Source organism: Bufo bufo, chromosome 6, assembly GCF_905171765.1.
Source record: "Bufo bufo chromosome 6, aBufBuf1.1, whole genome shotgun sequence".
NCBI classification, from domain to species: domain Eukaryota; kingdom Metazoa; phylum Chordata; class Amphibia; order Anura; family Bufonidae; genus Bufo; species Bufo bufo.
The window spans coordinates 395,560,821-395,582,202 of NC_053394.1; the positions used below are offsets into that span (position 1 = coordinate 395,560,821).

General features: G+C 41.7%; 1 protein-coding gene across 1 annotated transcript; it reads right to left on the minus strand.

Annotated features, from left to right (window-relative positions):
• Nucleotides 1–12,637: 12,637 nt before the first annotated feature.
• Nucleotides 12,638–20,415, minus strand: LOC121005759 (gastrula zinc finger protein XlCGF26.1-like). The gene is made up of 3 exons (XM_040438526.1): nucleotides 20,402–20,415; nucleotides 19,022–19,071; nucleotides 12,638–14,334 (listed from the first exon to the last, which is right to left on the minus strand). Exons 1-3 carry the CDS (start codon nucleotides 20,413–20,415, stop codon nucleotides 12,749–12,751), a joined length of 1,650 nt encoding a protein of 549 aa, XP_040294460.1. The 3' UTR covers nucleotides 12,638–12,748.
• Between the last annotated feature and the right edge of the window lie 967 nt (nucleotides 20,416–21,382).

Sequence of the window (21,382 nt, forward strand, 5' to 3'; positions counted from 1 at the left end):
CAACGCACAAGTGATGCGTGAAAATCACCGCTCATGTGCACAGCCCCATTGAAATGAATGGGTCAGGATTCAGTGCGGGTGCAATGCGTGCACGTCACGCATTGCACCCGCGGGGAAAACTCGCTCGTGTGAAAGGGGCCTTATCGATGGCTTATCCTGAGAATAGGACGTCACCTGTATAACGATGCAACAACCCCTTTATAATGGTCTTTCAGTATCTTGATATTGATGGCCTATCCTCATCATATTGCCATGGGTCCGACACTGTGCTCCCCGCTGATCAGATGTTCTGCAGTAGATGTCTAGATGTGTATTGGATCAATCCAGTTATGTCGGAGCTGCTCCCACTGAAGTGATTGGTCACCGCCTCTGTCCACAGCACAATGGATGGAGCTGTGGAGTTCTGGTACCAGATCTACTGTAGACCAGCTGATTGGTAGGGGTGCCAGGTGTCCGATCCCCCCAACAATTTAATCCAATCTGATACTTATTGCCTATCCTCACGATAGGCCATTGAGGTTAAAATACTTGAAAACCCCTTTATAGGTGTTGTCTCACTTCAGCAAGAAGCATTTTTTATTTAGAGAAAGTGAATACAGGCTCCTACTAATGTATTGTGATCGTCCATATTGCTCCCTTTGCTGTCTGGATTCATTTTTCCATCACATTATACACTGCTCATTTTCACGGTTATGACCACCATGCAATCCATCAGCAGTGGTCGTGCTTGCACACTTTAGGAACCAGCAGTAGTCTATGTGCACTCCCACAGTCCTGGCCACCAGCGAGGCCGACGACTTTTCCTATAATGTGCAAGCAAATACAAATACCCAAATACCCCCAAAAAGTCCATTACATAACACAATATAAAAAGGGTACACCTTATGCTTTTATTTCTTTTAGGGACTTCAGCATATTAGGAAGGCTAAGCACAGGGAAGGCTGCTCAAGTATTTCACAGTTCTTTTCAGCAGAAAACCAAAGTCTGACAGAGAAGGTCACTAGAGCTGAGGTATACTTTACATCTTTCGTTGTTGAGCATAACCTGCCATTCCAGGGGGTGTAAGCAGCACACAGGCAAGCTATTCAGGAAAATGTTTCCTGATTCAGAAATAGCAAAAAAACTATGCCTGTTCATCAACAAAGACAGCAGCTATCGTGAACATGGCGCTGGAACCTGAATGTTCAGAGGAACTGTACAAGTTCATTAGGATAGAAAAAAGACCATATAGTATTATGGTTGATGAAAGCAATGATATCATGTGTGAGAAGGAATGTGCCATTTTAGTCAGGTACTACAATGAAACACAGGATAAGGTAACAGTTGGATTTGTAGACATGCCAGTGTGCAATGATGCCACAGCTGCAAATATATTCAACTCCATTGCATCATCCATGCATGACAAAGGCCTTGAATGGTCTAATTGTGTAGGATTTAGCAGTGATAACTGCAATATTATGATTGGCAAAAACAACTCTGTATTGTCAAGAGTGAAAGCACAGGCCCCTCATATTTACAGTGTTGGCTGTCCAAGTCACCTGGTCGACATTTGTGCCAAAACTGCGGCTAAGGAGCTTTCAATGTCACCTGAAGAACTGCTCATTGACATCTATTACTACTTTGAGAAAAGTTCGAAGAGAAGAGAAGACCTAAAACAGTTTCAAGAGTTCTGCAATGTTGCCCAGCAGAGAGTACAAAAGCATTGTCCTACCCGCTGGCTTTCTTTAGGAAAAGGTTTGGACCATCTGCTCCACCAATGGCCAGCTTTTCTATCATTTTTTTGAATCAAAAAGTGAGAATCTGAAGTCATCTAATATTCTGAAAAGGCTGAAAGATCCCCAAATGAAACTATATGCATGCTTTTTACATAATGTCACACAGTGCTTTGACAAATTCAATTTGATATTTCAAAATAAGGCACCTATCCTCTTCAAGTTGAATCAGAGCGTACAAGAGCTCCTGCATGACATGGCGAGTAGATTTATTAAGTCGAAGGTATTGAGAGAAAACAACATTCGGGAAATAGATGTAAGCAACACTGAAATGTACCTTCCAAATGAAGAGCTATTTGTTGGGTACCTGGCCAGGATGCAGTTGCTAAGTGAGGAAGGACAAGAGATGCCCCCTTACAAGACAAAGCAGTTCTTTAAAGATGTCAGAGCATTCTATGTCAGGAGCATTAAAAAAATCTTGGAGAAGTTCCCAATGGGAGACCAAGTCTTGAAGAATCTGTCAGTGGTTAATATGGAAAACCAAGATGAGGTGAAACCAGAGCAGATTTTGATTTTGGCAGAGAGATTTACAAATGTGATCAAGGCAGATGCCAGAGAACAGCTTCACTTGGAAGTCCTGGATTATATCTCAACAAATCTTGAGGGACTGGTGCCAAACTACAAAAGTTTACCAGTAGATGAATTCTGGGGGAAGCTGTCCAAAGTAAAATCTGTGAGCACAGGGCAGTTGAGGTTTAAAGAGCTCTGCCAGCTGGTGAAGCTTTTGGTGCTGCCAAATTCTAATTGTGATGTGGAAAGGGCATTCAGCATTGTGCGTCACATTAAGACGGAATTCAGAAGTCAGCTGTCTCACAAAACTCTTGTGAATCTGATGTCTTGCAAAATTAACAAATTTATTGACACAGACTGCTACGAGTTTCAGACTTCCAGCAAAATGCTGAAATCTGCCAAACAAGCTACTAGACAGTACAATGAAAGTTTGCCAAAGAATTAGAAAAGCTATTTCTTCCCGTGTCGTAACTGGATTTTGTAGATTGTTATAACACATGGCCAGACCTGGTGCGGTGTTATCTACACCTTGAGATGTTACTGTTCTTGTTTCTTTTTGGTCATACATTGTATAATGTTATATATATGTTTGGAAAATGTAATAAAAAGTTCGTGAAAATAAAAAAAAGAAAACCTCCCTGAAATGAGAAGTGAACCTCCCTGAAATGAGTTTTTGCAGGTTGGGATGTCTGCACATGTGAGCATTACTGCTGTGAAGAGGGCACATATCTGGCCATTAATAGTGTGAGGGGGCATGTGTGAGCATTACTGCTGTGAAGAGGGCACATATCTGGCCATTAATAGTGTGAGGGGGCATGTGTGAGCATTACTGCTGTGAAGAGGGCACATATCTGGCCATTAATAGTGTGAGGGGGCATGTGTGAGCATTACTGCTGTGAAGAGGGCACATATCTGGCCATTAATAGTGTGAGGGGGCATGTGTGAGCATTACTGCTGTGAAGAGGGCACATATCTGGCCATTATTACTGTGAGGGGGCACGTGTGAGCATTACTGCTGTGAAGAGGGCACATATCTGGCCATTCTTACTGTGAGGGGGCACGTGTGAGCATTATTGCTGTGAAGAGGGCACATATCTGGCCATTCTTACTGTGAGGGGCACGTGTGAGCATTACTGCTGTGAAGAGGGCACATATCTGGCCATTCTTACTGTGAGGGGCACGTGTGAGCATTATTGCTGTGAAGAGGGCACATATCTGGCCATTCTTACTGTGAGGGGCACGTGTGAGCATTACTGCTGTGAAGAGGGCACATATCTGGCCATTATTACTGTGAGGGGGCACGTGTGAGCATTACTGCTATGAAGAGGGCATATATCTGGCCATTATTACTGTGAGGGGAACGTGTGAGCATTATTGCTGTGAAGAGGGCACATATCTGGCCATTATTACTGTGAGGGGCACGTGTGAGCATTACTGCTGTGAAGAGGGCACATATCTGGCCATTATTACTGTGAGGGGCACGTGTGAGCATTACTGCTGTGAAGAGGGCACATATCTGGCCATTCTTACTGTGAGGGGAACGTGTGAGCATTACTGCTGTGAAGAGGGCACATATCTGGCCTTTATTACTGTGAGGGGGCACGTGTGAGCATTACTGCTGTGAAGAGGGCACATATCTGGCCATTATTACTGTGAGGGGGCACGTGATGTTCACATGTGTATGATGTATGTAGTGCAGTATGTGATGATCACACACTGCTCTACATACATTACACACATCAATATATTACACCCTGCGCTGTCACCTTCTTTCGCAGGTCCATCTTGATGTCTGGGATGTAGGCTTCAGCTCCTCAGCCGCCATGCTTCTCGGGGTCCTTGCACAGCACGCCCGGAACTCTTTGCTTCACCCACCCCCGGGAGCCGGCCCCTCCTCCTTACAGCTTCTGCCCGCTTCCCCTACTGCAGGGCGCTGTATCGCTCCAGCGCCCGCCCAATTTAACCAATAGCAAAGCTCCTTGCTGTCCAGAGCTTTGCTATTGGTTATTGCAGGCACAGGCAGCATCGCTGCGCTGCCTGTGCCATTCACAGCACACCCTGCGCTGATAAAAAGCAGGGAAAAGTCTAAGGCCTCCGGTCACTGCGGGGAGCTGCATGACACAGCTTCGCGGGCCAGATTTGGCTCACAGGCCGTAGGTTGGGCATCACTGGTGTTAGAAAAATCAATCCAGCGAGCAAGGGAAGCAACATGGACGATCACAATGCATTAACAAGTGCCTTGTATTAACTGTCTACATGATAAATGCCACTTGATGACATGAGATACGCATTTTTGTCAACATAGGGTGGTTTAACCCCTTGGCTACCGGAGGTTTTTTTGTTTTTGCGTTTTCATTTTTCTTCCCTATTTTCCGTGAGCCATAACTTTTTTATATTTCCGGTCACATAGCTGTATGAGGGCTTAACTTTTTGCGGGACAAGTTGTACATTTTAATGCCACCATTAATTACAGCATAAAATGTAGTGGGAAGCGGGAAACTAATTCCAAATGGGGTGGATTTGGAAACAAAACACAATCCCTCCACCGTTTTACGGGTTTTGTTCCCACACCATTTCGTTTACAGCACAACTGACCCACGTCCTTCCTTCTCTGGGTCAGTGCGATTACAAGGATACCCCATGTGTATAGGTTTTTTATGTCTAAATAGTGTAAAAAAAAAATTAAACTTTGAGAATTTTTATTTTTTTAACATCACCATATTCTGACCCCCATAACTTTTTTATACTTAAGTCTACTGAGCTGTTTAGGGGCTCTTTTTTCTTTTTTGCGGAACAATCTGTACTTTTTTTATTGATACCATTTTGGAGTGTGTGTGACTTTTTTAGCACATTTTATAAAAAAAATTTGGGTAAGAGAAGCAATGAAAAATGTATTGTTATTTAGGTATTTATTTTTTAATTATACGGAAAGGGGGGTGATTTAAACTTTTATATAATATTTTTTTTTTGCATTTTTTGTGATCATTTTATGACTCATATATGAGCTTATTATTTATGTTTTTTAATTTTAAATTTTGTTCTTTCAGGGATTTTATATTTGCCATTGAAACTCAATTTTGCTCATTTCCTATCCTGGCCTGCTATCTGGTGGCCAAAATAGAAATTGCAGCCTGAACACTTTCAGCCTCATCAGCAAGGCTGAAGGTGTTCAGCGCAAGTACCGATGCCCCATTTAGATGCATTTGGTCACGGCATCTAAAGCATTTAATTATCGCGATCTGCATTATTGCCAGTCACGGTAATTAGCCGCAGGTCTCTGCTATATGAAACAGCAGAGATCTGCCGGCCATGATGCCCACTGCACATGCCAGCGGGCGCCATGTTCGCACATCTACGCGTTTCGGACTCACAGATTACAGTCCTTACTCATGACAAATGTAACGCCACAGTCTGACGCTATTATGCCAGAAGGCATTTTACAGCTGAGGAGGCATATGCAATACTATGCTCTGATTCGGACACCGCCAGTGAAGGTGAAGCACAGTTTCCACTTTCATTGTCATCCTAGTCAAGCAACGCTGATTCTTCCCCCCCCCAACCCATCTGCGCCGTAGAGTTGTAGGTCCTGCTCTGCCTGAGCGGACATGGGTAGCAGCAGACAATTACAACCCCCAACTGACTGATTTTAGTTCCACCCCAGGTCTTAAAATTTGACACCACAGTATTCGAGGCCATCAATTTTTTTTATCTTTATTCTTACAGATTCCCTAATAAATATAACGGTAGAGCAGACGAACATTTATGCTGCTCAGTTCATTGGCCAGAATCCCAGCTCTTTCTATGCCAAACGCCAACATTGGACCCCACAATTGCAGCAGAACTACGCACATTTTGGGGCATATTTCTTAGTTTTGGCATCATAAAAAAGCCAAGTATTTGCAGTTATATTATATAGCACCCCCCTCTACCGCACACTTATGAGCCAAACATGTTTTGAGGCTATCCTCGAATTCCTTCACTTCACTGATAATAGTCTCTGTCCACCACTTGAAGACACAAATTTTGATCGACTCTATAAAATAATGCCACTAATTAATCATTATTCTAGTACCCTTTCCCAATTTTATTGTTGTACATGAATCCCTTGTTCATTTTAAGGGGAGGATCAAAATTTGGCAATATCTCCCAAATAAAAGGGCCCGGTATGGTATTAAAGTCTATAAGATCTGTGAGTGCAACCGGGTATACCTACCGTTTCCGAATCTATGAGGGGAAGGACACTAAACTTGACCTCCCAGAATGCCCCCCATTGCTAGGAGTTGGTGGTAAGATCGTATGGGATTTTACACATTCTCAACTAAACATAGGGTATCACTTATATATAGATAACTTCTATAATAGTGTCCCTTTGCTGAAAGCCCTTTTGTCTAGAGCCACTGCAGCCTGTGGCACAATTTTTAAGAATCAGAGGGGTCTTCCCAAAACTTTCCTGGGACTATCAATTAGCGTGGGAGAAACCAGGGCTGTGAAATATAGGGATAAGAGAGACGTCCTGATTTTAACCACAATCCATGATTGCAGCAGTACACTTGTCTCTGTACATGGGTCCACCTTTCAAGCCAACAAACCTGTTTGCGTACAGGAGTATAATAAATTCATGGGCGGCTTGGACCTGTCAGACATCTAGCCATATAATGCCATGCGCAAAACAAAAGTATGGTACAAGAAGTTGGCTGTCCATCTGACCCAATTTGCTCCGTACAATGCCTTTTGTGCTCTACAGATATGCTGGCAATACGATACCTTCCTGCAATTTCTGGAAAAAGTTATCAAATCCCTGATGTTTACTGACCAGGAAGCAGGTCACAGTGCATCTGACAGTGATGTCTGCAGGATAATTCCTGGCCAGCATTTCCTCACAGATATTCCCCCCACTGGAAAAAAAAAAACTGAGGCCCCAAAAAAGATGTGTGCGCAAAACGTGGAATTAGAAAGGACACAACCACCAATGTGAAACATGCCCCACAAAACCAGGTCTGTGCATTAAGGACTGTTTTAAAATTTATCATACTTCCTTGGATTATTATTATTTTTTTAACTCTATATCTTACCCTCATGCCACACATACTGACCATAATTTTTTTTTATTTAACTGACCAGAGCCATAGCTAATAAATTATAATATTATTGCAACCCCAAAAGCAAACCCACAGGTATTCTCACAATATTCAGCATATTGTCGGCAACTGGAAAAGTACTAGAGGGAGGGTTTCTTTCACCTTACTTGCATAGCTGGGTGAGAGGAATGAATATAGGAGAGATGATTTGCCTTAGCATTTTTTCTGAGGTTTTGATAAGCTTTTTTGAGCCTATATTCTATGGAATGGTGGGTAGGTTGGTAGTGGGACCTGCCATTCCCCCTCCCCCAGTGCGGGATTTCCAGCTTTCCCTCAGTCACCTCACTATAAATTCTCACAAGACCCCTAGATGAATATCGTGAAGGGTGTCACTTTTTTTCTTACTATACCCCTAGATGAATACCATGAGGGGTGTCACTTTCCACAAACTAAAAGTTCTTGCTATACTCCTAGATGAATTCCTTGAGGGTATAGTCTTCAAAATAAGGTCACTTCAAGCTGGTTTCTTTTTTGAGGTTCACCTCAAAGCCTCTGCATTTGTCCAGCAAAATCTTCCCTCCAAAATCCTAAAAGCTCTCCTTCCCTTCCAAGCCTTGTTGTCAGCCCATACAGCAGTTTATGACCACATATAGGGTATTGCCATATTCAGGAGAAAATGTGTAACAAACTACTGGGTGAAAACACCTGTGGGGCCAAAACAATCACTGCACTCCTAGATAAATTCCTTGAGGGGTGTAATTTTCAAAATGGGGTAACTTTTGGGGAGTTTTCACTGTTCAGATACCTCTGGGTCTCTGTAAATGTGACATGGTGTCCCAAAAGCATTCCAGCTAAATCTGCCCTCCAAAAACCTAATAACCCTCCTTCCCTTCCAAGTCTTGTGTGCTCATACAGCAATTAATGGCCACATATGGGGTATTGCCATATCCTGGAAAAAATGTGTAACAAACCTCGGGGTGCATTGTGTCTTTGAATTTCTTGTGAAACAGCAAATTAGAAGGCTAAAGCTACATTTCATTGCAAAAAATGTACCATAATTTTTTTTATTTTATGGCTCAGTGTTGATAAATTCTGTGAAACACCTGTGGGGCCCAAAACAATCATTGCACGCCTAAATACATTCCTTGAGGAGTATACTTTTCCAAAATGGGGTCGCTTTTGGGGGGTTTTCACTGTTCAGGTACCTCTGGGTCTCTGCAAATGTGACATGGTGTCCCAAAAGCATTCCAGCAAAATCTGCCCTCCAAAAACCACATGGCGCTCCTTTCATTCTGAGCCATACAGTGTTCCCATGAAGAGATTTATGGCCACATACGGGGGTGTTTCTGTAAACTGCAGAATTAGGGTCATGAATATTGAGTTATTTCTTTTTGCTGTTAACCCTTGCTGTGTTACAGGAAAAATAGGTTAAACTGGAAAATCTGCACAAAAAAGTGAAATTTTAAAGTTTTTAAAATCAGTTATGAATAATTTGAGGGGTATACTTTTTTAAATGGGGTAATTTATGGGTGGTTTCTACTATGTAAGCCCCACAAAGTGACTTCATATCTGAACTGGTTCTTAAAGTGTTTTTTGGAAACTTTCTTAAAAATTTTAAAAATTTGCTTCTAAAATTCTAAGCCTTCTAACATCCTAAAAAAATAAAATGACATTTACAAAATGATGCCAACATAAAGTAAACATATGGTGAATGTAAAGTCATATCTATTTTATGAAGTATCACTAGCCGTCTTAAAAGCAGAGAACAACTGGTTCACCCAAAAGACCCAACGCCTAAACACAAGATAGACAACATTGTGTACGCAGTCCAGTGCAATGAGGAATGCTCAGAACTGTATATCGGCGAAACAAAACAACAACTACATCAGCGTATGGCTCAGCATAGAAGAGCCAAAACCTCTGGTCAAGATTCAGCCGTGTACTTACATCTAAAAGAAACAGGTCACACCTTTGAAGACAGTCAAGTACATGTTTTGGATAAGGAGGACGATTGGTACAAACGAGGTGTGAAGGAGGCCATCTACGTAAAAATGCCAAGCCAAGCTTGAATAGAGGGGGGGGGGGGGGGGTTAGACATCTATTGTCTGCCACATGCTGTTTTGCTGTCTTGACACCTTTTTCTGGGAGGTCATTATCACCTACTGATTCCAATTAGGATAATGGAATCAACACCTTTGACCCCATGCTGGGTATAATGACCTCTGACCCCATGCTGGGTATAATTACCAGATGTTGATTCAGTTACATATTTAATCCCAGAGAATTCTTGTACAGTCACTCAGAATTGAGAAAGCTTGTTGGAAGAACGAGTGAAACGTTTTCAAGAAATCTACAGTAAGTCCAGTTGCCTTGATTTATTCTTTACAGATAAAAGCAGAGAAATTCTTATTTTGAAAATAGCAAATTTTTTCAAATTTTCGGCTAATTTTGGGTTTGTTTATACAAAAAGGTAAAACATATCAACTCAAATTCACCACTAACATAAAGTACAATGTGTCACGAGAAAACAATCTCAGAATGGCTTGGATAAGTAAAAGTGTTCCAAAGTTATTACCACATAAAGTGACACTGGTCAGATTTGAAAAATGGGACTCTGGCATTTGGTCCAAACAGGCTGTTGCTTGAAGGGGTTAAATATGCAAATTGAGAATAGTTTTGATAGTTTTTTTTTGTCTGATGTGAAAGAAGTGACTATGCAATGGTTTCAGCAGGTGTGGACTGTTTTTTCCTATTTTATTATATATCTTGAGACTTTTAAAATATATTTTGGCCTATGGGACAGTTACACATCACTGTAACTGGGGCATCCAAATGTGACAAGTGATGCTTCTGCACCATAACGGCCCCTGCCTGGCAAGGTAGAAACCACTATTTGCACAAAACAAACAATCACCTACAGAATATATTAAGGGGCAGCGTCCTAAACCATCCATAGAAACAGTAAAGGATCACTACCCCCCCCCCCCCCCCCCCCTCTCCATCCGAGGTGTTGTCATTACTTGTAGAAATATTGTCAGGTGTAAGACATCCAATTAAAAACCCAAACAAAACTGTAATTTGAGCCCATGGAACAGCCTGAATATTAGAGATCCTCCAAATAAAACATATCATCTCTGTATCACCATCCAATAATAGGAATGAAAATAGTCATAGGAAACAAAATGATCAAAAATTCTATATATCCAATAAATACATTTTATATCAAGTCTTCAATTATAAAACTAAACAATCCAGAGCTGGTGGGACATACAATAATAATAAAAAAAAAAAAGCATTCACCCACTGTTAAATCCATGTGAGATGAGTGAACCACATGACTTCTACAAATACAGGGGTGGCGGGGTTTATCTACAGGTACATTTTGGTCAGGGTGTACAGATTAAGATGATATTCCTTTAGGCCCCTTTCAAATGAGCGAGTTCCATGCATTGGACAGCGAGAGCACCAGTCCTGACCTTCCAGCACTGATGGGTCGCATAGCATTATATTAATTTATGATGCAATGCATGGAACTGGCTCGCTGGAAAGGGACCTTACGAGGGCGAGTAATGGCTTCTATGTAATTAAGCAATCCCTAGCCTGGGTCACTTTTTGGGAGAACTTGCACATCACTGATGAAATGTGCCCAGTAAGACCAGAGCTGACTGTTTTCTGACAAGCCAATATTTGATGTAATGCACATTTCTTTTTAATGTTACAAATACTTATAGGGGTAGAACAGACCGGGCCTGGAATCGGTAGATCTTACTGGATCTGTCCTTTGATCATGCGTGCTTGGGGAACTCTCACAGTGGTCCCAATTATCGTTCCAAGCCCTCAGCCACCTCTGGTAGCTGAAAGCAAGGTACTGTTTTATCTCCCTGTAAAAAAAGAGGGTGGTCATCAGTGGCGTACTGCCAATATAGGCAGACCATGCCGTTGCTATGGGGCCCACGGCACAGGGGGGCACAGGGCACATGAAAGGCCCCGCCCCCTACGTTTACATCATCTTTGCTGCACAAGAGACTACAGACAGTTAATTCGGGCATTGAGGTGGCCCGTCCACTTGTGTTCTCCCGGCCTCCGGCATAAACCGGCCCTGCCCCCACTCCCGCACCTTGGTTGACGCGCACACGACCCCTCCTGGCTCCCTCCCTGTCTGTCCTCCGCTCCATCTGATCCGGGTTGCGGGCTCCCTAGTCCTGCGTCTGCTGCATTTCACACTGGCCAATCAGCTTTTAGCAGCGCAAAGATCCTGCTGCTGATTGGCCAGTGTATCGCTGGCAGGCAGCAGGAGCAGGCGCCGCTCAAGCACACACAGAGGCGCGCACCGGGCGTGGAAGTTCTCTGCGCTCACGTGCTGCCCGCCATCAACCAGTGAGTGCAGCCCCCCCCCCCCCCCCCCCCCCAGCAGACTTCATAAAAAGTTAATAAATGGTTGGTTGGATATAGGTAGTATTCTTGATGGGGGGAGCAGCAGCAAGCAGTGATGTTTGGGGGGGGGGGCTCCCTGTATGCTCATAGAGGACTCAGGAGGACAGTGTGCTTTCCTCCTACTCCTCCCTCCGGGGGAGGGGGGGTAAGCACAATGTACTCCTGAGTCCTCTATAAGCCTACAGGGTTCCCCCAGCACATCAGTCACTTTGCAGGGGGGGGGGGCATATGATTGGTGGCATCAGCAGCAAGGAGTTAAAGGGGTTATCCAACCCCTATAATGCCCCCCAAAATGCCCGGGCACCTTACTTACCTCATTTCCCGGCACCCGCATTGCTCCTGATGCCCGCACAGCTGCCACTGCCTCTGTCACGCAGATGAAAACATCCAGCAACATGAGGGGCAGTCAATAGCACCACCCAATTGGACATAAGGGAGTGTTTTTGCGGGAGGAGTTGTACTTTAATATGGATTCCAATGTAGTGGGAAGCGTACAAAAAAATTCCAAATAGGGTGGTTTTACCGGTTTTGTTCCTACGGCATTGCCTTTGTTGAAAAAACGACCTGTGTCCTTCATTCTCTGCGTCAGTACGATTAAAATAATACCACATATCGAGTTTGAGATGCCTGGTCTAAATAGTGTAAAAATAAATCACCATATTCTGACCCCCATAACTTTTTTTTTATAGTTATATCTACTGAGCTGTGTGGGGTCTTATTTTTTGCGGGATGAACTGTAATTTTTATTAATACCATTTTAGAGTGTGTGTGACTTTTTGATCACATTTTTTGGGGTAAGGGAAATGATTTTATTGGCAAATAGGGGTGTGGCAGGGAAGGAGCCAGGACAGAAGGTGGGATGGGCCAGGAGTGGGTAGTGGGCGGGGTTAGGTGGGCCCAATTCAGATTCTTGCTATGGGACCCAAAGATTTCTATGTACGCCCCTGGTGGTCACTAATGGGCTAAGTATAAAGATGGCTTCTCTTCTGTGTGAGTTTTTTGATGTGTAACAAGAGCTGATTTTTTCTTAAAACATTTCCCACATTCTGAACATAATAATGGCTTCTCTCCTGTGTGAATTCTCTGATGCACAACAAGAGCTGATTTATGCTTAAAACTTTTACCACATTCTAAACATGAATATGGCTTCTCCCCTGTGTGAATTCTCTGATGTACAATAAGAGTTGATTTGTGTTTAAAACTTTTTCCACAGTCTGAACATGAAAATGGCTTCTCCCCTATGTGACTTCTCTGATGATTAACAAGATGTGATTTCTTATGAAAACATTTCCCACATTCTGAACATGAAAATGGCTTCTCCCCTGTGTGAATTCTCTGATGATTAACAAGGTCTGATTTCTGGTTAAAACATTTCGCACATTCTGAACATGAAAATGGCTTCTCCCCGGTGTGATTTCTCTGATGATTAACAAGATATGATTTCTTGTGAAAACATTTCCCACATTCTGAACATGAAAATGGCTTCTCCCCTGTGTGAATTCTCTGATGAACAACAAGATCTGAATTCTGATAAAAACATTTTCCACATTCTGAGCATGAAAATGGCTTCTCTCCTGTGTGAATTCTCTGATGTTTAAGAAGATATGAATTACGGTGAAAACATTTTCCACATTCTGAACATGAAAATGGCTTCTCAACTCTGTGAATTATCTGATGTTTAAGAAGATTTGAATTACAGTGAAAACATTTCCCACATTCTGGACATGAAAATGGTTTCTCTCCAGTGTGAACTCTCTGATGAATAACAAGATCTGAATTCTGGTGAAAACATTTCCCACATTCTGAACATGAAAATGGCTTCTCTCCTGTGTGAATTCTCTGATGTGTAAGAAGAGATGAATTAGAGTGAAAACCTTTCCCACATTCTGAACATGAAAATGGCTTCTCCCCTGTGTGAATTCTCTGATGAATAACCAGGTCAGAATTCTGGTGAAAACATTTCCCACATTCTAAACATGAAAATGGCTTCTCCCCTATGTGAACTCTCTGATGTGCAACAATAGCTGATTTATGCTTAAAGCATTTCCCACATTTTGAACATGAAAATGGCTTCTCCCCTGTGTGAATTCTCTGATGTGTAACAAGAGCTGATTTCTGCTTAAAACCTTTACCACATTCAGAACATGAAAATGGCTTCTCCCCTGTGTGAATTCTCTGATGTGTATCAAGAGATGATTTGTGGTGAAAACATTTCCTACATTCTGAACATGAAAATGGATACTTCCCTGTGTGACTTCTCTGATGCATAACAAGATTTGATTTATGGTAAAAACATTTCCCACATTCCAAACAAGAAAATGGCTTCTCTCTTATGTGAGCTGTTTCATGTTTAACACCTCTTCTTGAATCAGAAGATTGGAGCTGTTTAAAAGGATCAAATGATGTATTGTTGCTCTGATTGGATGATGATATATCTTGGATGTTGGCATGCTCTTCATATGTATCTTGTGTGATACCACAATCATCTACTTTAAAATGTGAATATACCAGATGTTTTTCGGAGTTCCTGGTACAGTCATCTGCCAAGAATAAAACACATTTTATTATTGATGAATAACATACCATAAAATACTATAGAAATTTTATAACATTTCCATATAAAAAAAAATCCACAGAAAGTACAAGGCATGGCGCAGAATTCAAGTATCAAAAAGCCATTTTTCATTACTGTACCCATTTTAAACTATCGTTACATGGGTGCACTCCTTTCTAATGGGCATTAAAAAACGGTCCCATTGATTTAAATGGGGTCCATCTGGCAGTGAAAACGGCCACAAGTAGGACATGTCCTAATGTATTTTTCACAACCACTACTCACTGCGAATAGCCATGTGAATAGCTTCATTGACTTCAATTCATTCTAAAAATGGTTGTGTGATAGCCGTTTTTTACTGTTGTGTGAATGTAGTCTTATCCTGCAGCCTTTCCCGATTACACAAACTAATATATAGCAATAATCCTGTGACCCAAACATCATAATCATCACTGCAACTAGGACACTGTGCACACCACTGTCTCTCCAAATCTCAGTCCTGTCACTCTCAAGTAAACAAACTGCATGGCCCACACCATAACATCTTAATGTTTTCGTGGATTCAAATTAAGTGCTTGCAATTCATATATACACATTAGTGTTGAGCGAATCGAAGCATCCAAAATGGAATTTGATTCAAAGTTTCCGAAAAATTTAATTTGCAACGAATTCTGAATTTCTTTGCACTTCATGGTCACGAATAGTATTTTTCCTTAATATGATGCCTGCACGTTTTACAAAGTGACAGTTAGAAGCCCAGGAACGCGGGATCACCCATAATGCCAGGCAGACAGCCAATTCACAGATAGTCATCCCCTGTGATGTCACAGCACTATAAAAGCCTCATAACGCACGGTCTCCGCCATTGCCCTGTTAGCTGAGCATAGGGAGAGATGTGAGAAGTGGGCAGAACGGTGGCTCAATGGTTAGAGCTGAGGTCCTAGGTTTCAAATCCAACCATGGACAACATATGCATGTTTGTATGTTCTCTGCGTGTTTGTGTGGGTTTCCTCCGGGTTCTCCAGTATTTTCCCCAGATTCCAAAGACAGATTAGATTGTGAGCCCCATTGGCAGTGGCGTACATAGAGGAGTAAGGGCCCCATAGCAAGGACAGAAGGGTTTCTGCCTAAACCCTTTTCAATGACCCTTGAGCCATTTTTCCACTGCCTCATTTGCTAAAAGTTGTTCCTTTAGCTGACTAAGTTTTCACCTCCAGTAGAAGAAGAGATTAGCCCAACTAAGACTGGGCCACCTCTTGCCTTAGGCCCCATAGAAGTCATATGGTCTGCCGCTATGGTAGTTATTGTGGACAGCTTGATGCCAATGTCTGTATAGCAGCGCTATAAAAGTGTGTAAAATAAATGAATAAAGTGCAAATGTGCAAGGGACAGTGTTACTACAAACAGTTAAAGAATATGGGAGTGTGCAGGGAGATCATTCATACTTAATCTGTTCCTTTATACATAGACATACTGTGCATCAGACCATATTGCCCGCATTTATCTTCTTTACGTGCTTCATCATTAATACTTAATCTGTTATATATATATATATATATATATATAAAAAATTATAATTTTTTTTTTACTGTGCGTCAGACTCCGTATTAAAGGGAGTTGTAATATATCAGTGTTATTCACCGGCTGCGCCATTCATACTTAATCTATTATTATATACATAGACTTACTGTGCATCAGATTTAGTCTCAACAGGCAGTCTAACATATCGCTGCGTTTATCTAATTCACCTGCTTCTCCATTCATACTTAACCTGTTATTATATACAAAGACTTTACTTTGCATCAGACTCGGTCTCAACAGGCGGTCTAATGAGGCAGTCCCGGATGAGAAACTAAGCAGACGCTCAGTAAGGCCTCATGCACACGGCCGTTGTGCGGCCGTTCTTTGCATTGGGGACCACAATTTGCGGTCCCCAATGCACGGGTAACTTCTGTAGTGCTTCCACGGGGTTCCATGCCTCTGTTCTGCACCGCAGCTCTGTTTTACGGACCGAATGGGTCTGCATCCGTGATGCGGGGAGCACAAGGCCGGTGCCCGCATATTGCGGACATGCTGTTTGCGGGCCGCAATACAGCAACGGCTGGGCAATGGCCGTGTGCATGAGGTCTAAGTTGGATCTGATGGGTACCGCTAGCTAACGCTGCAAAAAGCACTCCTGAATCCAAAGATTCACTCTGTGCCATAGTCCACATGGCCTTTCAGTGCACAACTTGCTTAAAGGGGTTCTGCACTTTCATTTAACTGATGATCTATCCTCTGGATTTTAACTGAAGCTCCCACTAGGGGCAATGCTCTGTTGGATCTGGTAATCTCTAATGATGCAGAGCTTGTTGGAAATGTTACTGTTCGAGAAACACTGGGTAATAGTGACCACAATATAATTATATTCCCCCGACACTATAAGAAGCAAACTCTGTCAGGCAGAGCAAAGACACTGGATTTTAAAAAGGTTAATTTCCCTGGATTGAGAGCAGCATTTCAGGGCATAGACTGGGAGCAGCTACTGTCACATAATAATACTGACGATGAATGGAAGAGCTTTAAATCCACATTGAGTAATTGCACTAAAAAATGTATTCCTTTAGGTAACAACTATAATTTGAACGGCTAAAATTAACTCCTCCCCCCCCCCCCCCCCCATGGCTTACAGCTACTTTGAAAGGGGCAATAAAATCTGTAGAAAGGAGATAAAATTAGCAAAAATACAAAACGAACAGCAGGTAGCTAAAGAGAGCAAAACAAATCCCAAACAAATCTTTAAATATATAAATGCTAAAAAACCTAGGTTTGAGCAGGTAGGTCCCCTAAATAATGGTAAAGGGGGGATAGTCACCGAAGATGAGGAAAAGGCAGAGTTCCTAAATAGGTTTTTTAGCTCTGTATATACAATAGAAGAGAAAGGAGATGATATCTGTGGCGCCGGGGCTGTTAGTACATCCAGTGATTATACTCAATTGGCTAACTGCAGATATGGTCCAAGATAAGTTAAATAGGGTAAATGTGAACAAAACTCCGGGTCCAGATGGATTACACCCAAGAGTGCTTAAAGAGCTCAGTTTAGTCATTGCTGTGCCCCTGTTTATAATTTTTACAGATTCTCTAGGTATTGGTACAGTGCCAAGGCAAATGTGGTGACCATATTCAAAAAAGGATAAAAGGTCCTTCACAGGTAATTCTATACCAGTTAGTTAAACTTCTGTTATGTGAAAAATGTTTGGAGAACTCTTAAGGGACTATATACAGGCGTATGTGACTGTAAATAATATTATAAGTGATAACCAACATGGGTTTACCAAGGACAGACGTTGTCAGACTAACCCGATTTGTTTTCATGAGGAGGTGAGTAGAAGCCTGGACAGAGGGGTGGCTGTGGATGTAGTGTTTCTGGATTTTGCAAAGGCTTTTGTTACTGTCCGTCATAGACGTTTAATAGGTAATGTAAGGTTTATAGGCTTGGAAAGTATAGTTTGTAATTGGATTGAAAACTGGCTGAAGGACCATGTCCAGAGAGTTGTAGTCAATGATTTCTATTCAGAATAGTCCCAGGTTATTAGTGGTGACCCCAAGGTTCAGTGATGGACTCTCTATTAATTAATTTATTAATGATATCGAAGATGAGATTAATAGCACCATTTCTATTTTTGCAGATAACACTAAGCTATGTAGTACTGCACCGTCTATGGAAGATGTCCATATACTACAAGCTGACTTGAACACTGAGTGATTGGGCATCAACTTGGCAAATGAGGTTCAATGTGGATAAATATAAAGTTCTGCATCTTGGTAGTAATAATCTCTGTGCTTCATATGTCTATGTCCTAGGTGATGTAGCACTGGGAGAGTCACTTATAGAGAAGGATTTGGGTTTCCTTGTAGATGATAGATTAAATTACAGCATACAATGTCAATCAGCTGCTTCTAAGGCCACCAGGATATTGTCATGCATTAAACAAGGCCTGGACTCATGGAGCAGGGATGTGATATTACCACTTTACAAAGCGTTGGTGCGGCCTCATCTGGAATATGCAGTTCAGTTCTGGGCACCAGTCCATAGAAAGGACGCCCTGCAGCTGGAAAAGTACAGAGGAGAGCAACTAAACTGATAAGGGGCATGGAGGGTCTTAGTTATGAAGAATGATTAAAAGAATTGAATGTATTTAGTCTTGAGAAGAGACGTCTAAGGGGGGACATGATTAACCTATGCAAATACATAAATAGTCCATAAAAATAAAAAAATACGGTGAAAAACTGTTCCATGTAAAATGCGCTCAAAAGACAAGGGGGCGCTGCCTCCGACTGGAGAGGAAAAAGTTCTGTCTCCAGAAGCGTCAAAGCTTCTTTACTGTAAGAACTGTGAATCTGTGGAATAGACTTCCTCAGGACGTGGTCACAGCAGGAACAGTGGACAGTTTGAATAAGGGTTTAAATGATTTCTTTAAAGTAAGTCTCACTTCCTTCTGGAATTCGCGTCCCCACCTATCCCTTGGTTAAACTTTTTTCTTTTTTTAACCATATTAACTATGTAACTATGTAATAATGATGAAAACAAATAAAAGAAGACAGAACCGAAAAATGTAACATAAAATTGTAGTATCCAGTGAAGGAGTAGAATCTTAGAGACCTCTCTGCTTTACTTAGTGGTCACTACTCACCTTGGCGGTTATCTGTAGGAATGTCCTCTGTACTCTGCTCCTCACCCCTCACATATGTCTCTGTAACATATATAATATTCAGATCTTCACCCGGATTCACAAGCTGTGAAACAAATAATGTATAAGTCATCAGACGGTTGGAGAAGTCGTGTGGAAGGTTTTATATGACCTGAAAAGATCAGTAATTAGAATGAGGACCAAAAATTACAGGACAGCAGGACTTATCTGACCCAAATATCCGCAGGTCTCTTATGAATCAAATCTGATTGCTTCGTTATTCCAACCAGAAGTTTGCAATGCAGGGAGAGTAGTCCTTATATTCCACCCCTGACATTAAATTGTGCGTATGTATAACAGGACATGTTGCTCTTGCTGGCCACCCCAGGGCTGTGGGTATCCTGCATACCACAGTTTATAGTAGAAGGACAGGGGAGAACACAGGAGAGGAGAGAACTGATTATCTATCACCACTGCAACACCCTGGCTATCACTATTTATACTATAAGGACAGGGGAAAACAGTGGAGAGATGACAACTGATTATCTATTATTAATGAAACACTCTACAGATCACTGTATAAAGATTTAGGAAAGGAGGGATGAAATGAGAGGTGAATACTTATTATCATCAATCGAACTCCTTTCTCAGTGAATGGTGCACTCTGAAATTCCCAGGCAGGGCAGGCCATAGGAAGGTAGTAGCATCCTGGATATCTAAAGATGCATTGTAGGACAGGCAAAAGCTGACAATCTGTGCATAACTCAACACTGGTTGACAAATTGTAGTATCACATGGTTCCAGCTGAGAACTGCTCCAAGAACTGTAGTTCCACCCTTGTGCAACCACAAAAAGTCTGCAGCAGTTCACAGAGGAACCCAACTCTAAAGTCTCTAAATTGTGAGAAGAACCAAAAAGCTATGGTCAGCTGCCATCTCCACATTACTCATTATACAACATATAATACTGGTGGATGCAACAAGACTGAACGCAGAATCTTCACAGCCTTCTACAGATCATAGGAGACATTTCATGAGACCTTATCTCCATCTACCTGATCATCCTGTGGGACATTGTAATGTTCTTCTGAACCATCCTGTGGAAGTAGAGGACTGGGACATCTCTCTGGTGTTGTTCTCTCTTCCTTAACTGTAGGGAACACATCCAGTGACTTAATTTATCCCTTACATACAGATCATGAGAGGACGTATGTATTTAGTCATGTCTATTACCTGGTAATGTGAGGGGCCGGTGATCCTCCATCATAACATTCTTGTACAGATCTTTGTGTCCTTCTAAATACTCCCACTCCTCCATGGAGAAATAGACGGTGACATCCTGAGACCTTATAGGAACCTGACAACACAATGATACAGTCATTACCTAGATTCCTTCATAGTGTTCATATATAATGTAAAAGAGAGATAGGGGACGGCTCACCTCTGATTTTATGATGGTAAGGTGCACCAAACTGATGTTGTACCCAATCACCAAAAAACAATTGTATAGAAAGTAGAATAGGCACTCTTATATCTGGTTCAGTAGGTAGGCAATGCGACTCAAACAATATGATAATGCTGAGTAGATTTATTGGTAGCAGTATATAACAATATGCAATTGGTAATGAAAACCTAATACCTCAATTCTCTAAATAAATGGATAAAACACACATAAAATTAATATATAAAATACACATAAAACCCTCCACTGTTATAGCTAGTGGAAAGCCAGAGGTCCAGTCCAAATTGGATAGGAGGGACACGATGATAGTCCACTATCTAGAGCAGCGGCTAGCAGCAAGTATACTTCCAGAGAACTATGTGAATAAATATATGTTCAAATAAATATTCAAATAAATGAAAAATTTCTTTGAAAATATTCAAAAGTGACGTGTTAAAACTAGTGACTAAGTGGCCAATATATAAAGGTGACGAGGTATAATCAAACATATAGTGCAAACACTAAAAGTGAATTTAAATATATATAAATGAATATAAAAAAATTAGGTAAGTATCTCTGGTAAATCAATATGATTGCTGACTCCCGCTTATAATGGGTGTTCCACAAGGATATCACTATCAAATAGAAAGCGTGTGGTCTGGATCGCTGTTTGATCCACACAATTGTCCGCAAAAAGAATCTATTAGAGCAGGTAGGCTGTATCTATGAACGGCCACGGCAATAGTATGGATGTATCCAATAGTATGGCAATTCAATAAAGCAATAATGTCAATGTGGCAAACAATGTATCGGAGTGCCTGGACAGCAGTCCGTATGTATCCAGCTATATTGTATCAATCCACATATGTCGGAGCTGCTAGCTTTTACTCACATATATTCCCACCGTGGCGTCCCACGTGGTAT